Source organism: Bubalus bubalis, chromosome 8, assembly GCF_019923935.1.
Source record: "Bubalus bubalis isolate 160015118507 breed Murrah chromosome 8, NDDB_SH_1, whole genome shotgun sequence".
In the NCBI taxonomy this organism is placed as follows: Eukaryota; Metazoa; Chordata; class Mammalia; order Artiodactyla; family Bovidae; genus Bubalus; species Bubalus bubalis.
In genome coordinates, this window is record NC_059164.1 from 50,747,906 (window position 1) to 50,770,610 (window position 22,705).

Consider the following 22,705-nt stretch of genomic DNA (forward strand, 5'->3'; position numbering starts at 1 on the left):
ATTCAGAATAACTCAGCCAGAGCTGAGTGATAATCCCCCAAATTTAATGTCAACCTCAGGGTCACCGGCTGACTTTCCAGTGTACCCTGACTCTGTCCTTACCAGCTGTGTAACCTTGGACAAGTGCTTTTACAACTCTGTAAGTCTTGCTCCTCAATCATCTGCAAATGAATCCTGTAACACAGGCTTGTGAAGATCAAGGTCATCGAGACAGGGTGCAGAAGCATCAGCACAATGCCTGGACCATGGGAAACACCTCATAAATAGGAATAATCACTACTATCGGCTTATCGAAAGAAAACGGGCTTAGCAATTATTCATTTGAGTAAGAGGATATATTATTTATTTAGAAAACACTCTAATTCATTCCCTCATTCTTCAAATTGGCTCCACACCCCGGTAGATTCAAATTAGTGAGGCTTTTACGCCCATAGGGAAGCAGGTTCACAGTCAGGAGCTGCCCTCGCCACCTGTTGCGGTCAGGGTAGTGTGCCCAGAGTGACCAGCAAATGACCGCAACATCTCCCAGTCCTGAGTCCCAGGATCCTGGGTCTTCAGTTACTTCTCTTTTCCTTCCCCCACCCCTGCCTTTAAAAAAAAAAAATTATTTTATTGCAGCATAGTTAATTTACAATGTGTTAATTTCTACTGCACAGCAAAGTGATGCAGTTATACAGATATATGCTTTCTTTTCCATATTTTCTACCATGATGGTTTATGGTCACTTCCTGATTGCTTGGAGGTAAGAAAAGGGGCGGCGTGTGTGTATATTTGAATCTGCCTCCACTGAACTCATCCATCCTTTCCCACAGGCTGTAAAGAGGTTCTTGAAACAGGAGTGCAAGTGTCATGGCGTGAGCGGTTCCTGTACCCTGAGGACCTGCTGGCTGGCCATGGCTGACTTCAGGAAAACGGGCAATTATCTCTGGAGGAAGTACAATGGGGCCATCCAGGTTGTCATGAACCAGGATGGCACTGGTTTCACTGTGGCTAACAAGAGGTTTAAAAAGCCAACGAAAAATGACCTCGTGTATTTTGAGAATTCTCCAGACTACTGTATCAGGGACCGAGATGCAGGTAAGTTCAAAACACTTTATTCAAAGTACCTAATTCTTCCAAGAATCAGCACTCCTCAGTTTAAGTGTAGTACTGTATTTTCTACCTGCCAGGCCTGCTGTCTTCAGGTTCAAAGCTCAGGTTCTTCAGCATTCATATTTTAAGTGCACAGAAAGCTTTCCTAAGCAACTGGAGAAATTCATTGATAATGTGCAGATTCTGGAGAAATGGGAACCCAACAAGAATGTACGTGGCAAAAAGTCAAAATGTGCAGATTAGCAAAAGTCCTCAGCCTGGGCAGAACTCTAACTGGTGGGTTCATGTCCACTATGTATAGAAGCCCAGCATCTTCCCTGTGATTTGACGCTCAGGGGAGGACAGCTTTGCAGTGTGTCTGCCCCTTTAAGTCCCACCTTTGTGATTATGGAAGAGGGTCCACAGCTTTAGAGTTAGCCTGTTCTGAAATCCTCCATACTTCACACTCCCTCGAAGTTGCCAACTACTTGAAAACAGGAATTCATCCCCACTGGCTCAGCTGTCGGAGAGCAGTGGATGAGGGCTGCGTAAGAGGCACTTCGTTTATTAAAGCCGCACCCTTCCCTTGCTGACGGCACCTTCCCTGTCCTGAACTCACTCAGAGGGCAGCTCCATCAGCCTCAGTACAGCAGTTGCCACCTGTGGGCTTTACACATGTGCTTTTCTCCACCTCTTGCCCCTCCTGGTCAGCCCTGAACTCCGGGCTTAGCACAAAATCCATGCAAAGACTTTGATACAGAATAAGAATGAGCACTATGTCTCAGTGGAGAGGAGGTGATGGGGAGCCCACAGCCAACTTATCTCAAGCCAACTTCTCAGGCTTAGTAGAAAGCAAGGGAATTCATTACCAGGAAAAACATCCTCAAATTCAAATTCTGAATTTGTTTTTCATTCCAAAGTAATTGCAAAGGAAACAGTAAAACAGAGCAGACGTCAGCAGCTCCTATCACAGGTCTGAGCAGGATTATCAGGGGATGTCACAAAAAGTCCAGAGCCTCTTCTTTGTCCCCGAGTGGTTGAATTGCCTTCATGGTTTGATGAGCTGGTTCTTTGCAGCCCCGGAGCACGTTTGGACATGCAGCCCCTGGATTAATAACTGCTGAGCGAAAGGGCCAGATGTTGTGCCCTGCCGCATTCCTCACGTGCTTTGCGACCTCTAACAAGTCATCCTACCTGTCAAGCCAAAGTTTCCACCCAATCCCCAAGAAACCTGTGTTTTGGTACAGGAGGGTCCCAGAGGTCTGGGTTCCTTTCTGCTGTTAACTAGCTGCTTAACTTCAGACTGCTCAGACAAGCATGGGGCTGATGACATCAGGATCACTTTAGGAACGATGTACTGACTCCTGTGTGCCAGGTACTGCTCTAAGACCATTGCACACATGGTCTTATTTAATCCTTAGAACCGCCCTATGACATCAGTGCACTGGAATTGATTATTGAAGAAAAAAGACAAAAATGATTAAGAAGAGGGTGGCTCCTGGTTGATCAACGTCAACCAGGAACCAAATTCACCTCTTATATTTTTGAGATCAGTTAAGCACTCTGGATATCACTGTCCCTATTGTACAGATGAGAAAGTGAGTAACCAGCTCAAGATCTGGCTGGTCTTGGAGGGGATCAATGTCCAGTTGTCTGACCCCATGGCCTGTGCTCCTAGCCCAGACATTACAGCTTGCTCCTGTCTTGCTCCCAGGGCATGTATGTGAAAGGATGGGTGAAGCATGAACCTCACGTCAAGCATAAGAGGACCTGCTTCCCCTGGACATCCTTTCTGGTGTTTTGAATTGAAGCAGTTTGCACAGTGAAGCAGTTATGCATGATGACCATTTAACTGCTACAGACAGATAGGAAGACCTTGCTTTCTCTTCACAATGGGGAGATTCTGAATTGAATCCCTGCTGCCTCTTCAGGATACTAAGTGATTCTTGCATACTTTGCTTTTTATACTCCCATATATTAGAACATGATTCTGTTTCTTGACCCTAAAATAGCAAACACATTTGCAGTACCCAACACATATTAGGGCTTGATCCATATTCTCTCATTGAGTAAGGCAGGATGTTATTATCCCACTTCATGGGAGGGGAAACTGAGGCTCAGACAGGTTATGGATTTTTCCCAAGGACTCTCATGGGTAAGAGGCAGAGCAGGGACTTCAACCCAAGTCCTTCCATCCTTGTAACTATTTCACTCTGCCTCCAAATGCACCAGCCACAAGGTCTACTGCTGCGGGTCCAGACTTTCTGAGGGAGGTTATATAATTTACTCATTCTCTTAATATATTTCCCTTCTATTTTAGGCTTATTTTAGCTTCTCTGACTTAAAAAGATTTGAATTTGGTTCTGGGTTGGTATTGATTTACCAGGAGCCACCTTGTTATTTTTTTAAGTAGCCAGTTCCATTGTTTTAGATCAGATTTCCACTAAGATTCCTAGATTATTCATAAATTGAACTATACTTAAGGCCTTTTCATTTTAGCTAAGCCTAGAAAAATGCCAAAGTCATCTATGAAAACTTGTAATATTTCTTTTTAGTTCTGTTGACCGTCAGATGACTGTTTTAGTGAAAATATGATTTAGGGTGTTTGATATCATGTGGAGAAATTTTGGATTGCTGACAGTATTTTTTCATTGTTCATATCTGGACAAATACACTTACAAATAACACATATATGAGATGCAGATTTTCCCTGAGACAGCCTCCTTTAGCCCAAATGGCTGCTGAGGGCCTTGCCCTGGTCTGTGTAGAGATGAGACTTTCTCCAGGCTACTTTCTTCTAGAGACTTCTGTGGTATGTACTCTGAAAAGTCGGTCAAAGTGTGTAGTTCTGAATCTTCCTGGAGTGGCTCCCAACTTTTGATTGTGCAGGCAGTGAGCTATGACAGAGTCTGAGAACTGTGAGAAGGGGAGATTCCTGAACCTAACTCAGTGGCATTCCTTCTCTGGGCTCTCTGCCTTCATTTGGGTCAGCGCTAACATTCTCTGCTGCACATTTTAAGAAGCGCTCTCAGTTAATGGGGCAGGACATCACTGAGAGAGTCTCTCCACATGATTGCACGACATCAGACCTGCTTTATGGTAAATGGAACATGTTCGAAATGAGTTGATGTTGTTCAGTTGCTAAGTCATATCTGACTCTGAGACACCATGGACTGCACAAACCAGCTTCCCTGTCCTTAGAAATGGGTTACCATCAGAGTATCCAGGCTCCAAAGTAAGTCAGAAGTTTTCAGTAAAATTTAAATCAAATATATTTGTGTGTGTGTGTATATATAGATATGCATTTGTGTGTGTGTATGTGTGTGTGTGTATATATATATATTTTCACTTTCTCTCTTAAAATTGACACTAACTTTTCCCTTGATTTCATCACAAACTACCCACTCTGCTGTATTGTGGTCATTTTATCTTGCTTTTTTTAAAAAAAATATCATGTACATTTAATATTCAACTGATTGGGCAACTTCCCTTCGTCAGCACTTAGAAAAGCAATGGTGGTGAGAAGACGAAATATTGTCAAGTCATAGGTATTTGGAATTGGCAGACTTTACTCTTGCTAGTTAGCGGCTTCTTCCTGTTCAAATCCACTCATAATCTGACTGATGTGAGCTGGCTTGTTTTGTCATTTCAATTTGTGAAGTGGATAAAGTCTGTAGGTCTAGTCCACTATTTTCCAAAGTGAGGACTTCTTCAGAGACCTGTTGGATCAGAATCTCAGGGTTTTTTTTTCATGAGATTCTGTATGCTTTTCACACTCAAGCACATCAAAGTCTGAAAAATCCATAGGGTTTCCCTGGTAGCTAAGATGGCAAAGAATCTGCCTGCAATGAGGGAGACCCAGGTTTGATCCCTGAGTCGGGAAGATCCCTTGGAGAAGGGTATGGTTACCCATTCTAGTATTCTGGCCTGGATTGCATGGACAGAGAAGCCTGGCTAGCTACAGTCCATAAAGTTGCAAAGAATTGGACACAACCGAGCAACTAACACTGTCACTTCACTCTTCAGGGAATCCACAATTCCCTGATTTTCTATAAGTATCAGGTACAAAGAAATCTTACTGAGAGATTTTTTGTTGTTGTTAAATATCTGATCTCTTACAAAGGAAAAAGAAGTTTTTCTATTTGAAAAGCTCTAAATAAATGTCACTCAAAAATATCCCTGCCCTGACTTACACAGTATAAGAGGGTGTTCTTTCACATTAAGGCATTTTTTGGGACCCTCTTTTACTGGGAAGAGCACTCTGAAATGATCTCATCCATCAAAGCTTCCCTTGGAATTAGCTTGACGGAGATCATCAAGTCAGCCCTTTAGTGAAGGCCTAAAACAATGATATCAGGACTAGTGGATTTTGGTGAGAATTACAGAAGGGTGAGTCAAGACCCTAGGGTATTCTGTCTGAAGACAGACCCAAACCTCAGGTTGGAAAGGTAATGGGAACTTTGGGTGAACTCCTACTAAGAATCAGGCCTTGGACTGTAAGCCTTGTGTGCATTTTCTCTAAATCTTCACAGCAGTTACCTCTATTTATAGAGAAGGAAACTGAGCTTCTGAAAAGTTAACTTGTCCAAGGTTTTGTGGCCTGTAAGTGGTAAACAAAACAAAATAAATAAAATCAAAACAAAATTCTATACTTTTCTTACCTTACTTCCTGAAACTTAAGAGTAGCGACTGGGGGGCTGTGTAATAAAAAAGGCAACATGAGGACACAGAACATAAAGAATGAGGTGCCCGCAAAGCAGGGAGCTGGGAGGTGGGGAAACTTCAACCGCATTCAGCTTAGACTGCCTAGAAGCCCCATTCAATTACAAGCCCTTTCAGATTTGGAGGGTGTTAATGTCTTCAATTGCTCCTAAGAAATGATAAGCTCGAAAACCTGTAAAGGAGGATTTTCTTATGGCAACAATAATGACAAAAGACATTTTTTACCCCCCAGTCTTCCATTGAAGAAGCTGAGTGCTCTGATGTTCAACTATAAATACTTCCTAGAGATTCGGAGAGTAGGTACAGCTGTGTGATGCTGTGCATGTGACATTTTGCAGACCGAACTGGAGGCCAGATCTAGGAACTGGGCTTTAGGGGATGGGTGGTTGTGTGGTTATCTCCTCTGGTTATTGCCCCTGGCATCTGTAAATCAAAGAAGCCCTTAAGTTAGAGATAGGTGCATCTCTGGCTAAGGAATGCCGCTGTCTCTCCAAAGAAGGCCTGCACCTAATCACAGACCACTTGCACTGGTTATTCTGTAAAAACCCTGACCTGGGCCAGAGGTCACCACGAGGTCTCCCCTCCCACTGTAGAAAACAAGCAATCCTCCTGTCAAGTTCAGAAAGCAAGTGGAGTTCACCAGTTGTTTAACTTGTTACTGAAAGCCTGAGACAGGTTTCCCTTGCTGTCTAGAAGTAGAACCTTCCTATAAAAACTTTCATAAGCCAAAATGGCCAAAAGCGAAGAAGTGATTACCTTAGAACACATCTTGCTAACAGATGCACAGAGCCCATGGAGATAAAGCATGGACGCTTACAAACTCAGTTCCGGGTGATGGCGCCTTGATACAGAGATGCTGAGTGCAGGTCCCGGGGAAGGAGCTGAGCAGGGCCGCTCTTGCTCTGGGTGGGTGCTGCCTCTGTACCGGCTTGCTCCAAAAACAAGGGCTCGGTGCTACTTTCACTTTTCGCCTTTTTTGGTAAAGCAAAAATTCTCTTGGGATTTCTTCTGGTTAGCAAAAACCAGTACTGATGTAGGACTTTCTGCAAAGTGAAATGCATAAAGTGAACTTCCTCAGAAATCAGAGGAGAGCTTTACCTGCCTGACAGCTGCAGGCTGTGAACGATGTGAGTTCTCGGGTATCGTGGTTCTTCCCACATAAATCATATTAGCAAACAGCTCAATACCTATGGGAACACAACCTCAACCAAGGCTTACACAGTCTGGTGTTCTAGACCTACACCGTGGTGTGGCTAGCTTGCAGAACCTCTGAACTCTGTGGTTATGACCTGATAAAAATAAAAAAACAAGAGAACACCATGTCAGCCAATAGCAGTGGGTGGACCTTATTTTGATCCGAAATGTACAATTCCCACCAGGATATCTGAGGTTCCTCATCTCTTCATGGAACAAATATTCATTAAGCCCCTTCTATATGCCAGAAACTACGATAAGCCCCAGGAATGCAAAAATGAGGTAGTCAGAATTGGTCTTTGCCCTCATGGCTTCATAGGCCTCCCAGTCCTTGTGGATGACCCAGGTGGGTGGCAGGCAGGGGACAAAGGCTAGGTGCTAGGAAACCCTACCTGGGCCAAAATGTGATTTTCTTAGGTTTCAGTTCTCACTCCACTGCTCTATTATGAGGTTTTACCTTACATTTGTCACTTTGAAAATTAAAGAATAAGTGTTTTATCCCTTTCTATGTTAAGCTTTATTGTAGAAATCCATGATATCTAAAAAAGTGCTAAGACAGCTAGAATAAGTGAGAATGATACGAAAATATATTGGTGAGGTTTTTAAGTCACCATTTTCACAGTAATTATTGATTGATTATCTTATATAATTTATATCAATATTATTTGGTGGACCCTCAAATTCCTGGTGGCATATAATGCAGATAGCATATCCCTCCTTCTTATAACACTATTTCCTTGACCTCTGTAACACCACAGTCTCCTGATTTTCCTCCTGACCTGAAATTGGTCTTTCTCAATTTCAGTTGTTAGTGTCTCCTTGTCTACTTCTAAACCTTGAAGATCTTCAGGGCCCGATCTAGTCTCTTCTCACTGGTTCCTCTACATTTTCTCTCTGGGTGGCCTCCTCCACTGATACGGTTCTAACTGCTATCTCAGGCCTCATCTGTGTCCTCTCCTCTCTCTTCGTTCTGTATTCAACCCCCTGCTTAACAGCTCCAGCATGCTCATGTTTTTATCAACCTACTTCTGTTAGAAATTGAGCTCTAGATTTGTCCCATTCCCCAAACATGTTTTCCCCAGGTTTCCCCTTCTCAGAAAATGGCATGACTGCCCACTCCATCGGTCAAGCCATAAACCCACACATCCTTTGTTACACTGCTTTCTCACTTCCACATCTGGTCCATCACCATGTCCTCTTAAAATGTTCAAAGGATCTATCACAGAAAGCCTTCTTTTTTCATTCCTAGAATGTGCCAGAAGTTTTTATTTGTTTAAATATTTGTTCACTACCTGTCTGTCCCACTGGATTCTGACTCCATGATGGCAGGAACTATTAATATATCTGTCTATTCACCACTGAATCCCTGGCACCTAGTACATACACATGTGTTGAACTAAACTGAATGGCAAGTTATAAACAACATAAAATATGTTCATCATATTAGCTGGATACTTATGTTGGTGCAGTGTCTAGCTTAAAGATAATTTGGTTTCTTTTTTCAGCATGTCTTCATTCATCACTGATTATTTTATAACACACAGCCTATGAAAATTCCCATTTAAGCATAAGTGTTAAATGGAATTTTCCCTCATATTCAAGTGCATTAGTGGGGCATTTACAGAGCCTAAGATGCTTCTGGCTACCCATTTCCTTGGATGACATAAAAGGTCTTAAATAAAGGCAGCAGCAGACTCTATATGTTACTTTTAGCTGCCATCAAATACTCAGTTCTTTTACTCTTTGGGGGGCCTTTTTCATTTACTATTATCAGTGGGATTACACGCTAGTTCATCAGATTTCATTGTTAACATACCAAAATACCTTTTACAGCCAATGCTATTTTATAGTATAGACATGATCTGTAAATCTGCATTTCCTTTTAGAATACAACCTTGCTAGAATTACTATATGTTTTAGGATACACTAAAAAGTACCCTGATTTGACAGTGACAATTAGATTGAATTTGTGAAGTTTTTTTAAAAAGATTTTTTTTATTTCAAAAAAAAAGAATATTTAATTTTCTTATTTCTAAGTCTTTGACATAACTACTAACAAGAAAGAATTTATCAAATATTCTTTACTTTTTTGGAAATAGAAAAAAATATTTCTAATTACTATATTAATGTGTTATAAATAAAAGAATGTTAAAGTACTTTAAAATAATGTATCTGCATACTTCTTTTAAGCTTTCCCCATGAAACTTATTTTGTGCTGCTGTGGTAAATCTCTTCTTAAAATTTGCAAATTTCATATGCCTATGAATTTGCAAATTTCATATAATAAAGAGCCCTGCATTATAGATTAGGAGATGGATGCTGCCTATGATTATTTCTACTGATTACTAATTGGGTAGTCTTGGACAAATTCACTTCTGTGGTCTTTTAAGATATGTATCTCACTTAGAAATTCCTAAGGTTCCTATGACTCAATCTACGAATGAATAGTTTATTAATTAATCTTACTCTAAGTTTGCAATAGCAGAACCTGAATCTGATGCCACAGACTTTCCTGTCATTTTTAACTTCTGTCATTTAAAAATGTGCCACATTTTTTGTATATGTTCTCTTTATATATCAAGTGAGATATTTCAAATAAAAACCAGGCTCTCAGCTCCTCTGTCCTCACCACAGTGCCCCTGGGTGAGCCCTTCCTGGAGAAGTATGCCCCTGTTTGGCAAGGGAAGGTTGATATTAATTTGTAAGAAATTGATTTTAGTACTTAATAAATCAGGAAGTATGTGTTTACCACCTGAGTAATATGAGACCTACTGCTGTCCCTAGGGAACAAGATGTATGAGAAATCACCAAACATTTCAAAACAGTATATGAGCCCTACAGCCTGATGTGCTAACATTACAGGACTTGGGAAGATGGTCCAGGTGGGCTTGGAGCGGACAGAGAGTGCTCGATGAAAGGTGCTAAGTAGGCCCTGAGTCTTGAGGGGGGAAGACTTTCAGTCTAAAGGAGTGAGGGGAAAGTCCCGCGCGGCAGGTGAGGGTAACTCTATAACAGTCTACATGGCTGTGACATCAGAAAGTCACTTCAGTAGGACAGTGAGGAGTCAGCTTGATGAGGGTGCGGGTGGACGGTGTTGGGAAATAAACTTGACTTAGGCTAGTTAGTGCCAGATAAAGAAAACCTTGAAGAGTCTGACTCAACAACTTTAATTCCAGGATAGGATTTGCTAATTTAATGGGACGCTCTTTCCTGTGCCAGTCAAACCTTTCCTAGTGATTATGAGAATGCTGAATAAAATGCCTTGAGATAAGTCGAGAGACATTGTCCTGGCTGTAGCTTTACGATCCTTGATGCAAGGAAGGGGGAAGCCTTCCAAGCAGATGAATGTGCGGCCTCTAACATGTGCTCTTTAACATTCTTTTCTTCCCTCGATAAATCTGTGTTGTGAATGACAACATGTAAGTCAGCCAGGGGAGAAACAGCCTATTGGATGACGGGCTTAAGTGAATCTTGCTTTATGCCCTAATGGTCAACATATGGGCTTCTGTCAGCCGGGAGGGCAGGAATTTCCAGAGATACAGACCCATCCAGAGAGAGAGATAGAGAGAGCGCCCTTCCTCCAGGTCCCTGAGGTGTGGGTCTGGGAACTATTAGCACAAGCCCCCCATCCTCCTCTGCTGTCAGGAAGATGCATGTCAGTGGAGACAGAAGTGTTTCTGCGCTGGGAACCCTGACTCCATTATTAATTTTATAGCTCTGGGGATGGCATGCTTGATTCTGTAATGTTCCCTCAGCCTTGCTCCACCGAAGGTGTGTTATGTGGTCCCAAACTTATGCAATTTAGAAGCTCCAATTCTTTATCCTTTTCCCTCACAGGTTTGTGAGCTCTTGTGTGGGTCAGGATGAGGACAACACCTGTGGGAGGAGAGAGGTGGATCTGGCTGGAACCTGCACCCTCCCATGGTTGCAGACAGCCTGGATCTCCCGGGCACTGACTCCGGGCAGATGGTCTGACTACAGCGTAGTGTGAAGACGATAGGTCTGCTGGGCCTGTGTCTGCACCACTCTGGGCACTGGGATCTGTACCCAGCAGGCCACACATCTGGGCATATTTCACAAACCTAAAGCAAAGGGAAGTCAGGGAAAAGAGTTTCCAACTTGGCACTTCTGGTCAGTGAACTGAGTAAATCAAAGTGTAGTAAGAAATAACACTATAAAGCAATGTAAATAATATTTTAAATAAGCATATCAAATCTGAAGCATCTAAATATATGTTTATCCTTTTAGCATATCAATTTGGGAGGCTGATATTAGGGCCATTACTCAAAAATATTTTTAAAATTTCTCCTTTGAAGGATTTTTAGAGCCAGCCACACAGGCTGTTGTAGACTTTGTATGATGCAAATGTGTGACCAATTTGGCATTTGGAAATGGCACAGAGAATCTCAGAATGAAGTCTGGGAAGAGTTAGGTAAGTGATCAAGTGATGCCATTTCATTTTAGTGAGATGCAAGAGGATAAGCACACATAGCTGTCTCGTGCTCAGCCACTTCAGTCCTGTCTGATTCTTGGAGTGCAGCCCACCAGGCTCCTTTGTCTGTGGGACTCTCCAGGCAGGAATACTGGAGTGGGTTGTCATGCCCTCCTCCAGGGGATCTTCTGGACCCAGAGATCGAACCCGTGTCTCCTGCGTCTCCTGTATCGTAGGTGGATTCTTTACTATTGACCCACCAGGGAAGCCCAGTTGATGATACAGGCTTTTCTAAACCAGAGAATTCAGCGTAGAGACGCTCCTCCCAGAGTCTCAGTCACATTAGTGACGTACATTAGAACCCCCTTGAGGGCACACATGTTTTAGAGATGTATACCCTGCTATTACAAAGTAATCAGTCTGTCTAGTTCCTCAAAAAGGTGACAGGAATTCAACAGGAATATTATAAAGGAAGAATGCAGCATAAGCTATAAGTACCATGCTAACCAGCCTTCTTTACTTTCTTACATAACTATATGTCTTAATTGTCAATGACATATCATGTGCTGGAGAAAAAGTTCCCCTCCAAAAGAGCTACATGTCAGGACCTTTGCAAGTTCATCAGTTGATAAAATAATGAAGGGAGAGAGCAGGAAATAGGTAGAAGCACTGATCACATACTGTTACACATGAGCCAGCTTTCTGGGGCCTATTTCCTATTTTCTGGTGGGACACGAGGCCCAATCACAAGGTCCAGACCTCCATCTCTGGGCTCGGATATGCCTTCTCCAAATTCTGACCCCACCACCTGCTTGCCATGTGATCACTTAACCTCCCTGACCTTCTCTTTCCTCATTTCCAAAACAGTGATGATAATAGTACCTACTTTGTAAGTGCTTATGAGTATTAAATGAGATAATGCAGGCAAAGGCTTATCACAGGGCCTGGCCTGTAAAAGTTAAATATTGGCCCCAGTTATGAACAAAAAGAAGAGAAAGAGGATAAGAAAAAATGTAGAGGGGGAAAAAAAAGAAAGAAGAAGAAGGGTAAAAGAGAGGAGAAAACAAAGGATGGATGAACTTCAGCTCTGTCTGGCTTTGAAAATGTAAAAACCGGCCCTTTTGGGCTTAAATCTGGTAGTGTAGCTGGTTTTATTTGTGGCCCAGGCAGGGGTCATCAGATCATGTAATGAGTGACTCATTATTTAATAAGTTGGTATATAATTTAAAATAAAAGGTCTAAAATATATGTCCCAAATATTTAGAACTAAACAAGGAGTCAGATCATATAACTCAGTGACTCCTTTTCATACACATGAGCTCACTCTCCCACACACACATGCACAAATGCATAGTCTTGATTCTTTTTAAGGATGAGGGTGATGGTGATGTGTTCTGTCTTGAAAGAGTAATGGGAGGTCCCGAAGACAATAGAGGACTACTGCTGTCAATCATACTAAGCCCTTATTCTAATTTTGATACAGGAAAACAATACCAACAATTTTAAATAGCTTCTGCACTCTGGCAAACCCTCTCTTCAGGGTTTTGATGAAATAGCTCTGTTATTCAGTCACTAAGTCGTGTCTGACTTTGCAACCCCATGGACTGTAGCACTCCAGGTTTCCCTGTCCTTCACTATTTCCTGAAGTTTGCTCAAACTTATGTCCATTGAGTCAGTGATATCCTCCAATCATATCTTCTGCCCAAACTATAGTAAGTACCAGAACTTCCCTTCCTCCCTACAGCCTGTCTTCAGATCTAACGAGATCCAAAGCCCAAAGCAGAGCTGGTGGGCAGTCTGCTGCTGGGCAGCCCCGCCTTCCTCTCAGCCGGCCCGTCCTGGTGCTGCTCATCCCCCAGAAGGTCTGTGGCTGCTCCGGGCTGCAACCTCACAGCACTCTCACATCAGCGACTCTCAACCTTCTGTTCAGAGTCTCAGTGTTTTCCAGCATTCTGTAGCTGAACACTGAACTGCTGAGACAACTCAGTGCCAGAGTCTCCGTCTCTTTTTCTGAAACCACTTCTGAGTTAAGCTCTTGCCAGCGGCCATCGCTCTGTCTGCTCCTCTCAGAGTTTGGACGATGTGGCGACTCCTTCACTGAGTAGCCGTCTGTCCAGATGGAGTCTAGTCCAGTTGCTGCATTTGGGGAACAAAACCCACCAGGGCCATTACTCAAGGCTGAGCTAGACCACCAGCGTAGACCTCCTTATGCTCGCAAGCCACCAGGGGACGACCCGCGTGTGATGTCAGTAAAAGGCCCACAGCCTGATTCAGGAAGGAGACATTTTATCTCTCTGTCCTGGCCCCTGTGCCCCACAACCCCCAAGTGGGTAAAGAATTCGAACTGCATTTTAATGGATTTATATTCTGATAACAGCATATCAGCAGAAGTGAGGAATGTTTATCAGTGTGCAGGGCTTATGAACAAAACACAAAAAAGCTAAAAATTCTGAGTCTCCTGTGGACGGCAGGTGAGAACACTTTTCACACCTGCTAGGGGTCTCGTTCACACCCCAGGCTTCAGTTGCCGTTCAGCAAAAGATGTCCTAATCCGTGTCTCCATCCTGACCTCTCTCCTGAGTCCCAAAGAGGATTTTCAGTGACCATTCCTACCTGGATAGCCCACATTCACAGCCAACTCGACATGCTGCAAACTAAGCCCGTTATCTCTCCTCAAAGCCTGCCCATCCCAGGTGTTCCCCACCTCTGAGAAACCCTCTCACCTGTTGGTCCAGTCAGCCCGCACATCCTGAGATGCTCCTCCTCAGCATCTCTCGAGTCTGTTAGCCTCTCCCATTCGCACACCATTGTCTCCGTCCAAGCCACATCGTGTCCTGCCCAGAGTTTCATTGGTTTCTAGCTTGTCTGCTGGCCTTCACCCTGGCCCCCTGCAATCCAGTCACCCCTGGTGATTCTTCTGAAATGCAAATCAGATCACATCACCCTTTTAGGGAGCACCCCACTGCCCTTGGCTAACATGCAAACCCCTGAGCATGAGACACAAGGTCTTTCCCAGGCAGCTTCTGCCCACCTGACCGGCTCATCTCCGGCTACTGCCGTTTGAGCACTACCTTCTCACCGAAGTGAACACTTTTCTGCTCCTCACACATTTCCACGTCTTTGCACATGTGGCCTCAGCTGCTGCTTCCTCTGCCTCCTCTTCCTCTTCCCCTTCTCTCTTCTCATACCGCAAAGTGCATGTATCCCACGTGAACAGCTCAGTGAATTCTCAAAGAAGCACCTCTGGGTATTAATAATATGTGTCCAGATCAGGAACTTGAGGAGAACAGTATTCTGGAAGTCTCCTTTGCGCCTCTTTTCACTACAACCCACCAAAAGACATCACTACCCTGACTTCTAATAGCATAGTTTTCCCCATTTTTGTGCTTTATATAACGAACACCTACACACAGTCCATCAGATACATGCTGCTATACAACAAACTACCAATCAACTTACCGGCCTGAAATCACCTTGAAGTCCCATCTTCAGCCTCATCACTTCTTTTTTTATTAGTATTTTCTCTTTCTGAATGTACTCTTTGGCTGCACTGGGTCTAGTTGTGCCGTGTGGGATCTCTAGTGTGGCACACAAGCTCTTGGCTGCAGCATGTGGGATCTAGTTCCCAGGCCCCCTGCACTGGGAGCACAGAGTCTTTGCCACTGGTCCACCAGGGAAGTCCAGGCACATCGCTCCTTTCACCTGTGCTCTTTCATTCACTTCATCATCAAGCTTCTCAGTCACCACCTGGCCTTTCCTCCTGTTCACGCTTCAGTCCACTGCATCCACGCATATTGTCCCACTGAGGCAGCTCTCATTAAAGGGCACTAGTTGCCTCCCTTATTGTTGAACTGAATGAACAGTTTTCAGTCTTTTCCTACTTGACACACTGTCACTCCCTACAACTCGTCCTTTAATCCAGTGAGTCACCAAGACCTAGTGATCCTTCCCCTTTAAAACCTCATGCATTTGTCTTCTGCCTCCACTCATTATCTCTTGCCTGGACTAATCCAAAGGACTCAAGATACCACCCTGCCCCAAGCCACTCTTTCAGATTTATCATTTTGACATATTTTTCTCTGAATAAAAATCTGGACTGGCTCACCATCCACCATGGAATAAAGTCCTAATTGTAGCAAAGCAGGAAGACTCTTTGACCTGTTGCTCCAACCTCCCTTTCCGTGTTTGTTGCCTAACATGCAACCTCTGCCTCGGTCACGTTGAATCTACACAGTCTCTTGTGTACTTGACCTCCAAGTTTCTACTGGGAGGTTCTCTCCTGCCAGAAAGGCCTGTCACCCCATTCTCCCTTCAATCTTCTATTCATCCTTCATGTCTTATATCTAATGCCACCTCCTCTACAAAACCATTAACAGCTCCTTTTCTGATCCTGTTCACTACTATTAATATTAATAAATATCATTATGATAATATGGTTCATGCACTCTCCCTAGAATATAAACTCCTCAAAGCAGGCAGGATCTTTGTTTTGTTCATTGACACAGCTCAAGCTCCCAGAACTAGGCCTAGCACATAGTAGGCACTTTTGTTAAACATTTGTTAAGTGAATGAATGAAGTGAAATGTTAGTCACTCAGCTGTGTCTTACTCTTTGTGACCCCCATCGACTGTAGCCTGCCAGGCTCCTCTGTCCATGGGATTCTCCAGGCAAGAATACTGGAGTGGGTAGGCATTCCCTTCTCCAGGGGATCTTCCCCATCCAGGGATTGAACCCAAGTCTCCTGCATTGCAGGGAATTTCTTTACCATCTGAGCCCAAGTGAATGAATGGTTAACATTTATTGAGCACTTATTATGCCAGGCGCCTCCAAGCATAATCTCATTCCATCCTCACCACAGCCCCTGAGGAAGGAACTGTTTTTATCCCAGTTTTGCATGGGAGGAAACTGAAGCTTAATGAGATTAAGTAATTTATCTTACTTAATTTACCCAAGGTCACACAGTCATACATGGTAAAGCTAGGATTTGAACCCTGATCTGTCCAAGCCCTAAGTAACCTCACTCTATTGTCTTGAGCTTTACAGTACTATTTTCACAAAACCCTACTGTTGGCTACAGAAAGTCTTCAGCAAATGGAGCAGTTATCTTGAAGTAGTGGAAATACCTCTTTACATATTTATCTCTTCCTTGTATTATGAGTTTCCTGCGAATCAGAACTGAACTAAAATCCTAATTATTTTATTTCCTCATCATCACCACCAAAACCCCAAGTAGCCACACAATGTCTTCCACATTTGCATTCACTAAATATTTACTGAAGTAAATAAATGGGTGTGCTGTTAAGAGGCAGCATTTGGCAGTGAGTCCTTTCTGCACAGTAATTCTGAGTACTGTCCTGAGGGTCGCCCCAAATCTGGCTGCTGTCTCTTCTAACCCTTTGCTTCTTCAGCATGATGTAGGCTCCGAGCCATCCCTGGCTGACCCACCCTCCACCCTGACCCCAGCCCTTTGCCATCCTTCCTGTCCTTATGAAATTCCCCTGCCTGTCTTCCTGCGGTCAGTGGCCTGATCACGCAGAGCAAGTCCTGCCCCTCCTACTCTTCTTCTTGACCTCACGCCCTGCTTGAACCTGGCTGCTTCCCTGGTCATTCTTGACAGGCAGGGCAACATGACATTTATATAGATAATTGGAACACAGGGCGGAATGTGATAAACAGAGTCACGAGGCACCAGAGGAGTTATAAAGAGGCAGAAATTCCTAGTTAAATAATGGAGCAATGGAAAATGAAGTCACTGTCTTTTTCATCCTGATAAAAGTTTTTGTTTTGTTTTATTTAGTTTTTCAGTAAGAGTTTAGCTTTTCTAGGTTTGTAGATTATATAGGATTGTCAATCACAAGTAATAGAAACTTGAGTGGTTTAAGCTAAAAGGGGAAATTTATTACAAGGATACAGGGTGTCTAGGAATCCAAAGGCTGGAATGCAGCCAGACCTCTGAGAGAAATGTCCAGAAAACAGTCCAGCATCTGGGCAGCATTCTCATTCCATGTCTTGTCCTCACTGTCTCTGGACATCTGTCTTGTCTTGTCTCTGTGACGTCTTCTCATCCACAGACCACATCATGGTACACAGCTGCCAACGGCTACCGAGTTTATACTTGGAGTTTGTACTGTCTCCATCAGAAGCACAAATCCTCAGGGAAATCTACCTGAGTGGCCCAGTTCAAGTCAGTGCCCACCCCTGGCCCAGTCACCTGCTGCTGACAGAGAAGAGTCACGTTGTTCACTATTGCTGCCAGGCGCCCTGCTCTGAGCACAAAGGATCACTATAAGCTGAGCAGGCTCTATGAATGTCCGCTACACTTGGTTCTGCTGTCTGATAACACTCCTGTAAAAGAATTCTGAGTGCTTCCCCAGGAAGAGAACAATTCAGAGGCTTCCTATCTTTGAGATTCTTGGAGAAACAAATACATAAATATGAATTGCCATGTAGCAAGCATCATCCTAAATAACGAAGACAATGTCCACTAGTCATTTCTAACAGGCTTTTTATACCAGTTTTGTTTATCAAAGACCTAGAATCCTGTCTTCAACCAGGTATCTCACACACATCTCAATGGCCCACTAGACCAACACACAAAAGATAAACCAGGCTGAGCATGGCTCCCTCCTCAAGGCCTTATACAAATGGTGCCCACACATCCCCTTCAGCAAGCAGAGCTCTCTAATCTTTCCTAGAAGCCAGTGTAATCAGGTCCAGGGAGGCAGAATCTCCTCCCTTGCAAGAGGTCCATACCCTGACAGATTCCAAGAGAGCTAACTTTGGCCACTGCTTCCTTAGTGCAGTTTAAGGTCAGGAGAGGGAGGATCAGGACAGGTCCTTCTTTCATTCTGATCTGGCCTTGGCCATCCAGTGGCCCATCAGTCCAAGGCTGGGTAAGGGTAAGCAGAAAAGTCCATCCAACTTACAGTGGGAGTGCTGGAGTCAGGATGCCCAGGACAGCCCCAGGGCTTCATGTCCATCCTTCCTGGATGTGGCCCTTGCTGCCATTGCCCCCGAGGCTCACACACACTGCGTGGTCCAGCCCTGGGCTATGGTGAGGTGGCATTGGGGCCCGGTCCTGGAGGATGATCTCGGAACCCTTCCTTCAGAAGAATGCTGTATTCCACCCATGCTAATTCAGTAACATGCCCTGACCTGTCTTCCAGGCTCCCTGGGTACAGCGGGCCGTGTGTGCAACCTGACTTCCCGGGGCATGGACAGCTGCGAAGTCATGTGCTGTGGCAGAGGCTACGACACCTCCCACATTACCCGGAAGACCAAGTGTGAGTGTAAGTTCCACTGGTGCTGTGCCGTGCGCTGCCAGGACTGCGTGGAGGCCCTGGACGTGCACACGTGCAAGGCCCCGAAGAGCCCCGACTGGGCTGCTCCGACATGACCCCAGTGGAGGCTACCATCCATCTTCCCTCCCGCAAGGACTCCATTGGATCTGCAAGGACGCTGGGCCTTTGGGTTCTCTCTGGGAGATACTTCCTGAGGCACAGAAGCCCCTTCCCCCTCCCTGGGGGGCCAGGACAGGGGCCACACGCTGCACACTAAGTCTTCCCTATTTTCTCTGACTTCTGGCATCCTGGGACATGTCTCTTCCTGGTCACAACAGGTTGTTAGAGGAGCGGAGGGGCCAGGTCACTGTTTCCACCCCCCTCGACATTTCCTCTTTCTAGAGCAGATGACCAGAGAGAAAAAGTGTCTCAAATGAGCTTCCTCTGTGTTTTTCAACAAATGTTCACAGTTAAGAAATTCTATACTTCTCCCTGGAGGGTAAAGTAAAGAAAGCAGAATCAATCCCCACTGATTTAACTTTAATTCTTGAAAAGACCAAGCAAGGCTTTTGCCTGATGAAGTGATTTTCACAGCCTGCTACCTCTGGGGTAATCAATCGGTAATTGGCTGGAGAAAAATGGCTTTCAATAAACTTCAGGTTTCAAATGCATGTATTTCAAGGCATTTGTTGCCATATTAAAATCTGATGTGACAAGGTGGGTCTGTTGTCCATTGGTACAGTTTGGAATCTGTGCAATAGCAAAAGCCTCAGAAAGTGACTGCTTTGCATTACTGTCCACTCAATATAAAGAACCTTTTAGGGAATGAGATTTGAAGAGATTTAAAAAGGAGACTGATGATCTGGCAGTATTCTGTAAGTACTGGGTGAAGATGGAGGGAAGTAGTGTAGAGAGTGGAAGGTTAGAAAATGTGTCTGTACAACATGATAAGGGGGAAAGTGGGGAATAAAATTCCTACTTGGTGTGATGCCTGTGGCCCATGGAATTTTGTAACTGAAATGGCTTTGAAAATGAACACTTTTGAAATGACAAGACCAGGGAACCAAATTGCTGACAGAGAGGTCTCCAAAGCAAAGTCATGCCCAGACAGCCTCTACCATAAGCAGTTGCCTAAAAGTTGGCCACATACACAAGGGAGCATCAGCTAGTACTCATCTCCCTTCAAGCACACCGTTAAAGACCTGTCATGTTTAATTGTGTTATTTGATGCTTATATGACGACAAGATACCCTAACCTAAAGCAAATGACACGTAACTTTGCTTATGAAGTTGGTAACTCTAGTGTATTATATTGCAAACAAATTATAACTTGGAGACTATAGTTAAGGGACCCAGCTGTAATTATGGAAACATCAATAAGCAAATTGTGGCTGGCTTCTGCCCTAAACCAAAAATTGACATCCAGGGGAAATGGAGAGGCTGCCTGCCCTACTTAATGTATCAGATGAAAGAAAGGTGAAATACATGAAGGTACTCCTTCTGCCCTGTCCAGTTAGCTTCTAGATCTAAATGTGATCTCTTCACACAGCTACGCTAACTAACAGGATGATTCCCTTCAGGCATCTTGTGTCAAATCACTGATGCTGCTCATCCTTGGATATTTTGGCTTTCACGTTCTTGATCCTTGCTTTAGACAGGACATTTAGACCAAGGTTTATAGATATCAACCTTATGGAGTGTTTTGTCATAATGATATTTGCCCCTTCAGTTTCAGTTCAGTCGCTCAGTCGTGTCTGACTCTTTGCGACCCCATGAACCGCAGCACACCAGGCCTCCCTGTCCATCACCAACTCCCAGAGTTTACCCAAACTCATGTCCATTGAGTTGGTGATGCCATCCAACCATCTCATCCTGTGTCATCCCCTTCTCCTCCTGCCCTCAATCTTTCCCAGCATCATGGTCTTTTCAAATGAGTCAGCTCTTCGCATCAGGTGGACAAAGTGTTGGAGTTTCAGCTTTAACATCAGTCCTTCCAATGAACACCCAGGACTGATCTCCTTTACTATGGACTGGTTGGATCTCCTGGCAGTCCAAGGGACTCTCAAGAGTCTTCTCCAACACCACAGTTCAAAAGCATCAATTCTTTGGCACTCAGCTGTCTTTATAGTCCAATTCTCACATCCATACATGACTACTGGAAAAACCATAGCCTTGACTAGACGGACCTTTGTTGACAAAGTAATGTCTCTGCTTTTTAATATGCTGTCTAGTGGTCATAACTTTCCTTCCAAGGAGTAAGCTTCTTTTAATTTCATGGTTGCAATCACCCTTCTCAAAAATGACAGGATTCATCTCTTTGCCCTCACTGCCAAATCCTAAAGAAGAGTGAAGTTGCTCAGTCGTGTCTGACTCTTTGTGCCCCCATGGACTGTAGCCTACCACGCTCCTCTGTCCATGGGATTTTCCAGGCAAGAGTACTGGAGTGGGTTGCCATTTCCTTCTGCAGAGGATCTTCCCAACCCAGGGATTGAACCTGGGTCTCCTGCATTGTAGGCAGATGCCTTACCATCTAATTTTTCCAAAGTGGCTATTCCTTCTTTTTATTCTATGGATTTAGAGGGAAGGAGTGGAGTGTCATGGTGGCTGCTCTGGGTCCAATGTGGGCCTGGGGGTCTCGTGGGAGGCCAAGCAGTGGGACTCAGTCTTGGTTACACTGATGCTTGAACCATCAGCACCTCTCTTCCTGCTGGATAAATTGTGAAGTCATAAATCTATGGATATAGTTAGACATGGAAAGGATTTTGGAGGACATTTTAGTTCCCCTCAGCTTGTACCTGGAAAAACTGAGATCAAAAGACGTAAAGGGATCTACAGAAATACCAGTCATTACCCTGATGCTCCTACAAACAGAAACACACTCAAAGTCTTCAAGAAAGTTAGGCACTTTATCTCTTAAATGAAACTAGTTTGTCTCCGAATTAACCTGGTAGATTCTAAGCAATTTTAACATCTTGAGGGGATGTTCATTGTTTGTTTATCCATGGCATGTTTAGATCTGACTTTCTTTTTATGCTGAAATGTATCCTTCATGATAAGGAACAAGGGGATGAGGCATGTCCATGTGCCCTTGCTCATAAATTGCCTCTTGCTACATAAATTGTCCTAATTTGTAAGAGAGACTATGGCAACCTTCTTAAGCAGCAGTAGATTAAGCCACTGTGGAGGGCAAAATAAGAGAGTGAAATATTTTTACTGGCTTTTACTTATGAAAGAGAAAATCTCCATTCTTTGGGGGAAATTCTCCAAATTTTTTAAAAGGTGAAGTTAATTTCAAACTCATTTTTTCTAACACTTGGTAAAGGATCAATGTTTCATGACTCTAAAAGATACTAAACTCTTGATTATCCAGGCTTTTAAGGGAATATATGGCATGGATTACCCAAAATAAAACAATGAAAGACTCCATTCAGGTCAAATCCCCTTATGAATTTCCCCTCAATAAAAAAATTGTATTAGAAAGGGAAGTTTTCTAAGCCCAAGATCATGTCTTTTCATTTGCTTTGTGGTGCCAACTGATCTTTGTATTCTGTGAACACCATTTGTCAAGGTGCATTCTAGTTACAGCGTCCTGGACGGTCACTCTGAAAGCATTAACACCTTGCCTTAAGAGGCCAGTTAGGGACCTCCCTGTGGCCCAGGGGCTAAGACTCTGTGCTCCCAGTGCAGGGGCCCCAGGTTTGAACTCTGGTCAGGGACCTGGATCCTACATGTCATAACTGACGAGTTCACAGGCCACAACTAAAGATCCCGCATGCCGAAACAAAGATCCCGCATGCCAAAACAAATATCCCATATGCCACAACCTACAACCCAGAGTGGCTAAATAAATAAATATTAAAAAGAAAAGAGAAGGAGAGACAAATTTATCTCCTTAAATGGCTTAAACTCAAGCACGAGCACCCCTGGAGCCATGATCACACTTGGCTCTGGCTCTGTGCCCCTTGGGGATGGGGACCCTGACCTGTTACTGGACCACAACTGCTTC

General features: G+C 43.9%; 1 protein-coding gene and 1 long non-coding RNA gene across 3 annotated transcripts in view; one reads left to right on the forward strand and one right to left on the reverse strand.

Moving 5' to 3' along the window:
* WNT2 (Wnt family member 2) overlaps positions 1 to 19,687 on the forward strand; it is a 44,014-nt gene extending 24,327 nt beyond the window's left edge. Inside the window, exons 4-5 of the mRNA XM_006065936.4 lie at positions 813 to 1,077; positions 18,586 to 19,687. Coding sequence (XP_006065998.1) covers positions 813 to 1,077; positions 18,586 to 18,815 — 495 coding nt within the window. The 3' untranslated portion in view covers positions 18,816 to 19,687. The remainder of the gene's footprint in view (positions 1 to 812; positions 1,078 to 18,585) is intronic.
* The window catches only part of LOC112586488, a 40,432-nt gene continuing 18,797 nt past the window's right edge, over positions 1,071 to 22,705 (reverse strand). The window contains exons 3-4 of one of the 2 annotated variants that reach the window (XR_006552756.2): positions 14,143 to 14,336; positions 1,071 to 13,555 (exon numbers count right to left, since the gene is read on the reverse strand). This is a non-coding gene — a long non-coding RNA (uncharacterized LOC112586488). Of the gene's footprint in view, positions 14,337 to 22,705 lie in introns of both variants that reach the window. The other variant, XR_006641314.1, reaches the window with a different exon arrangement.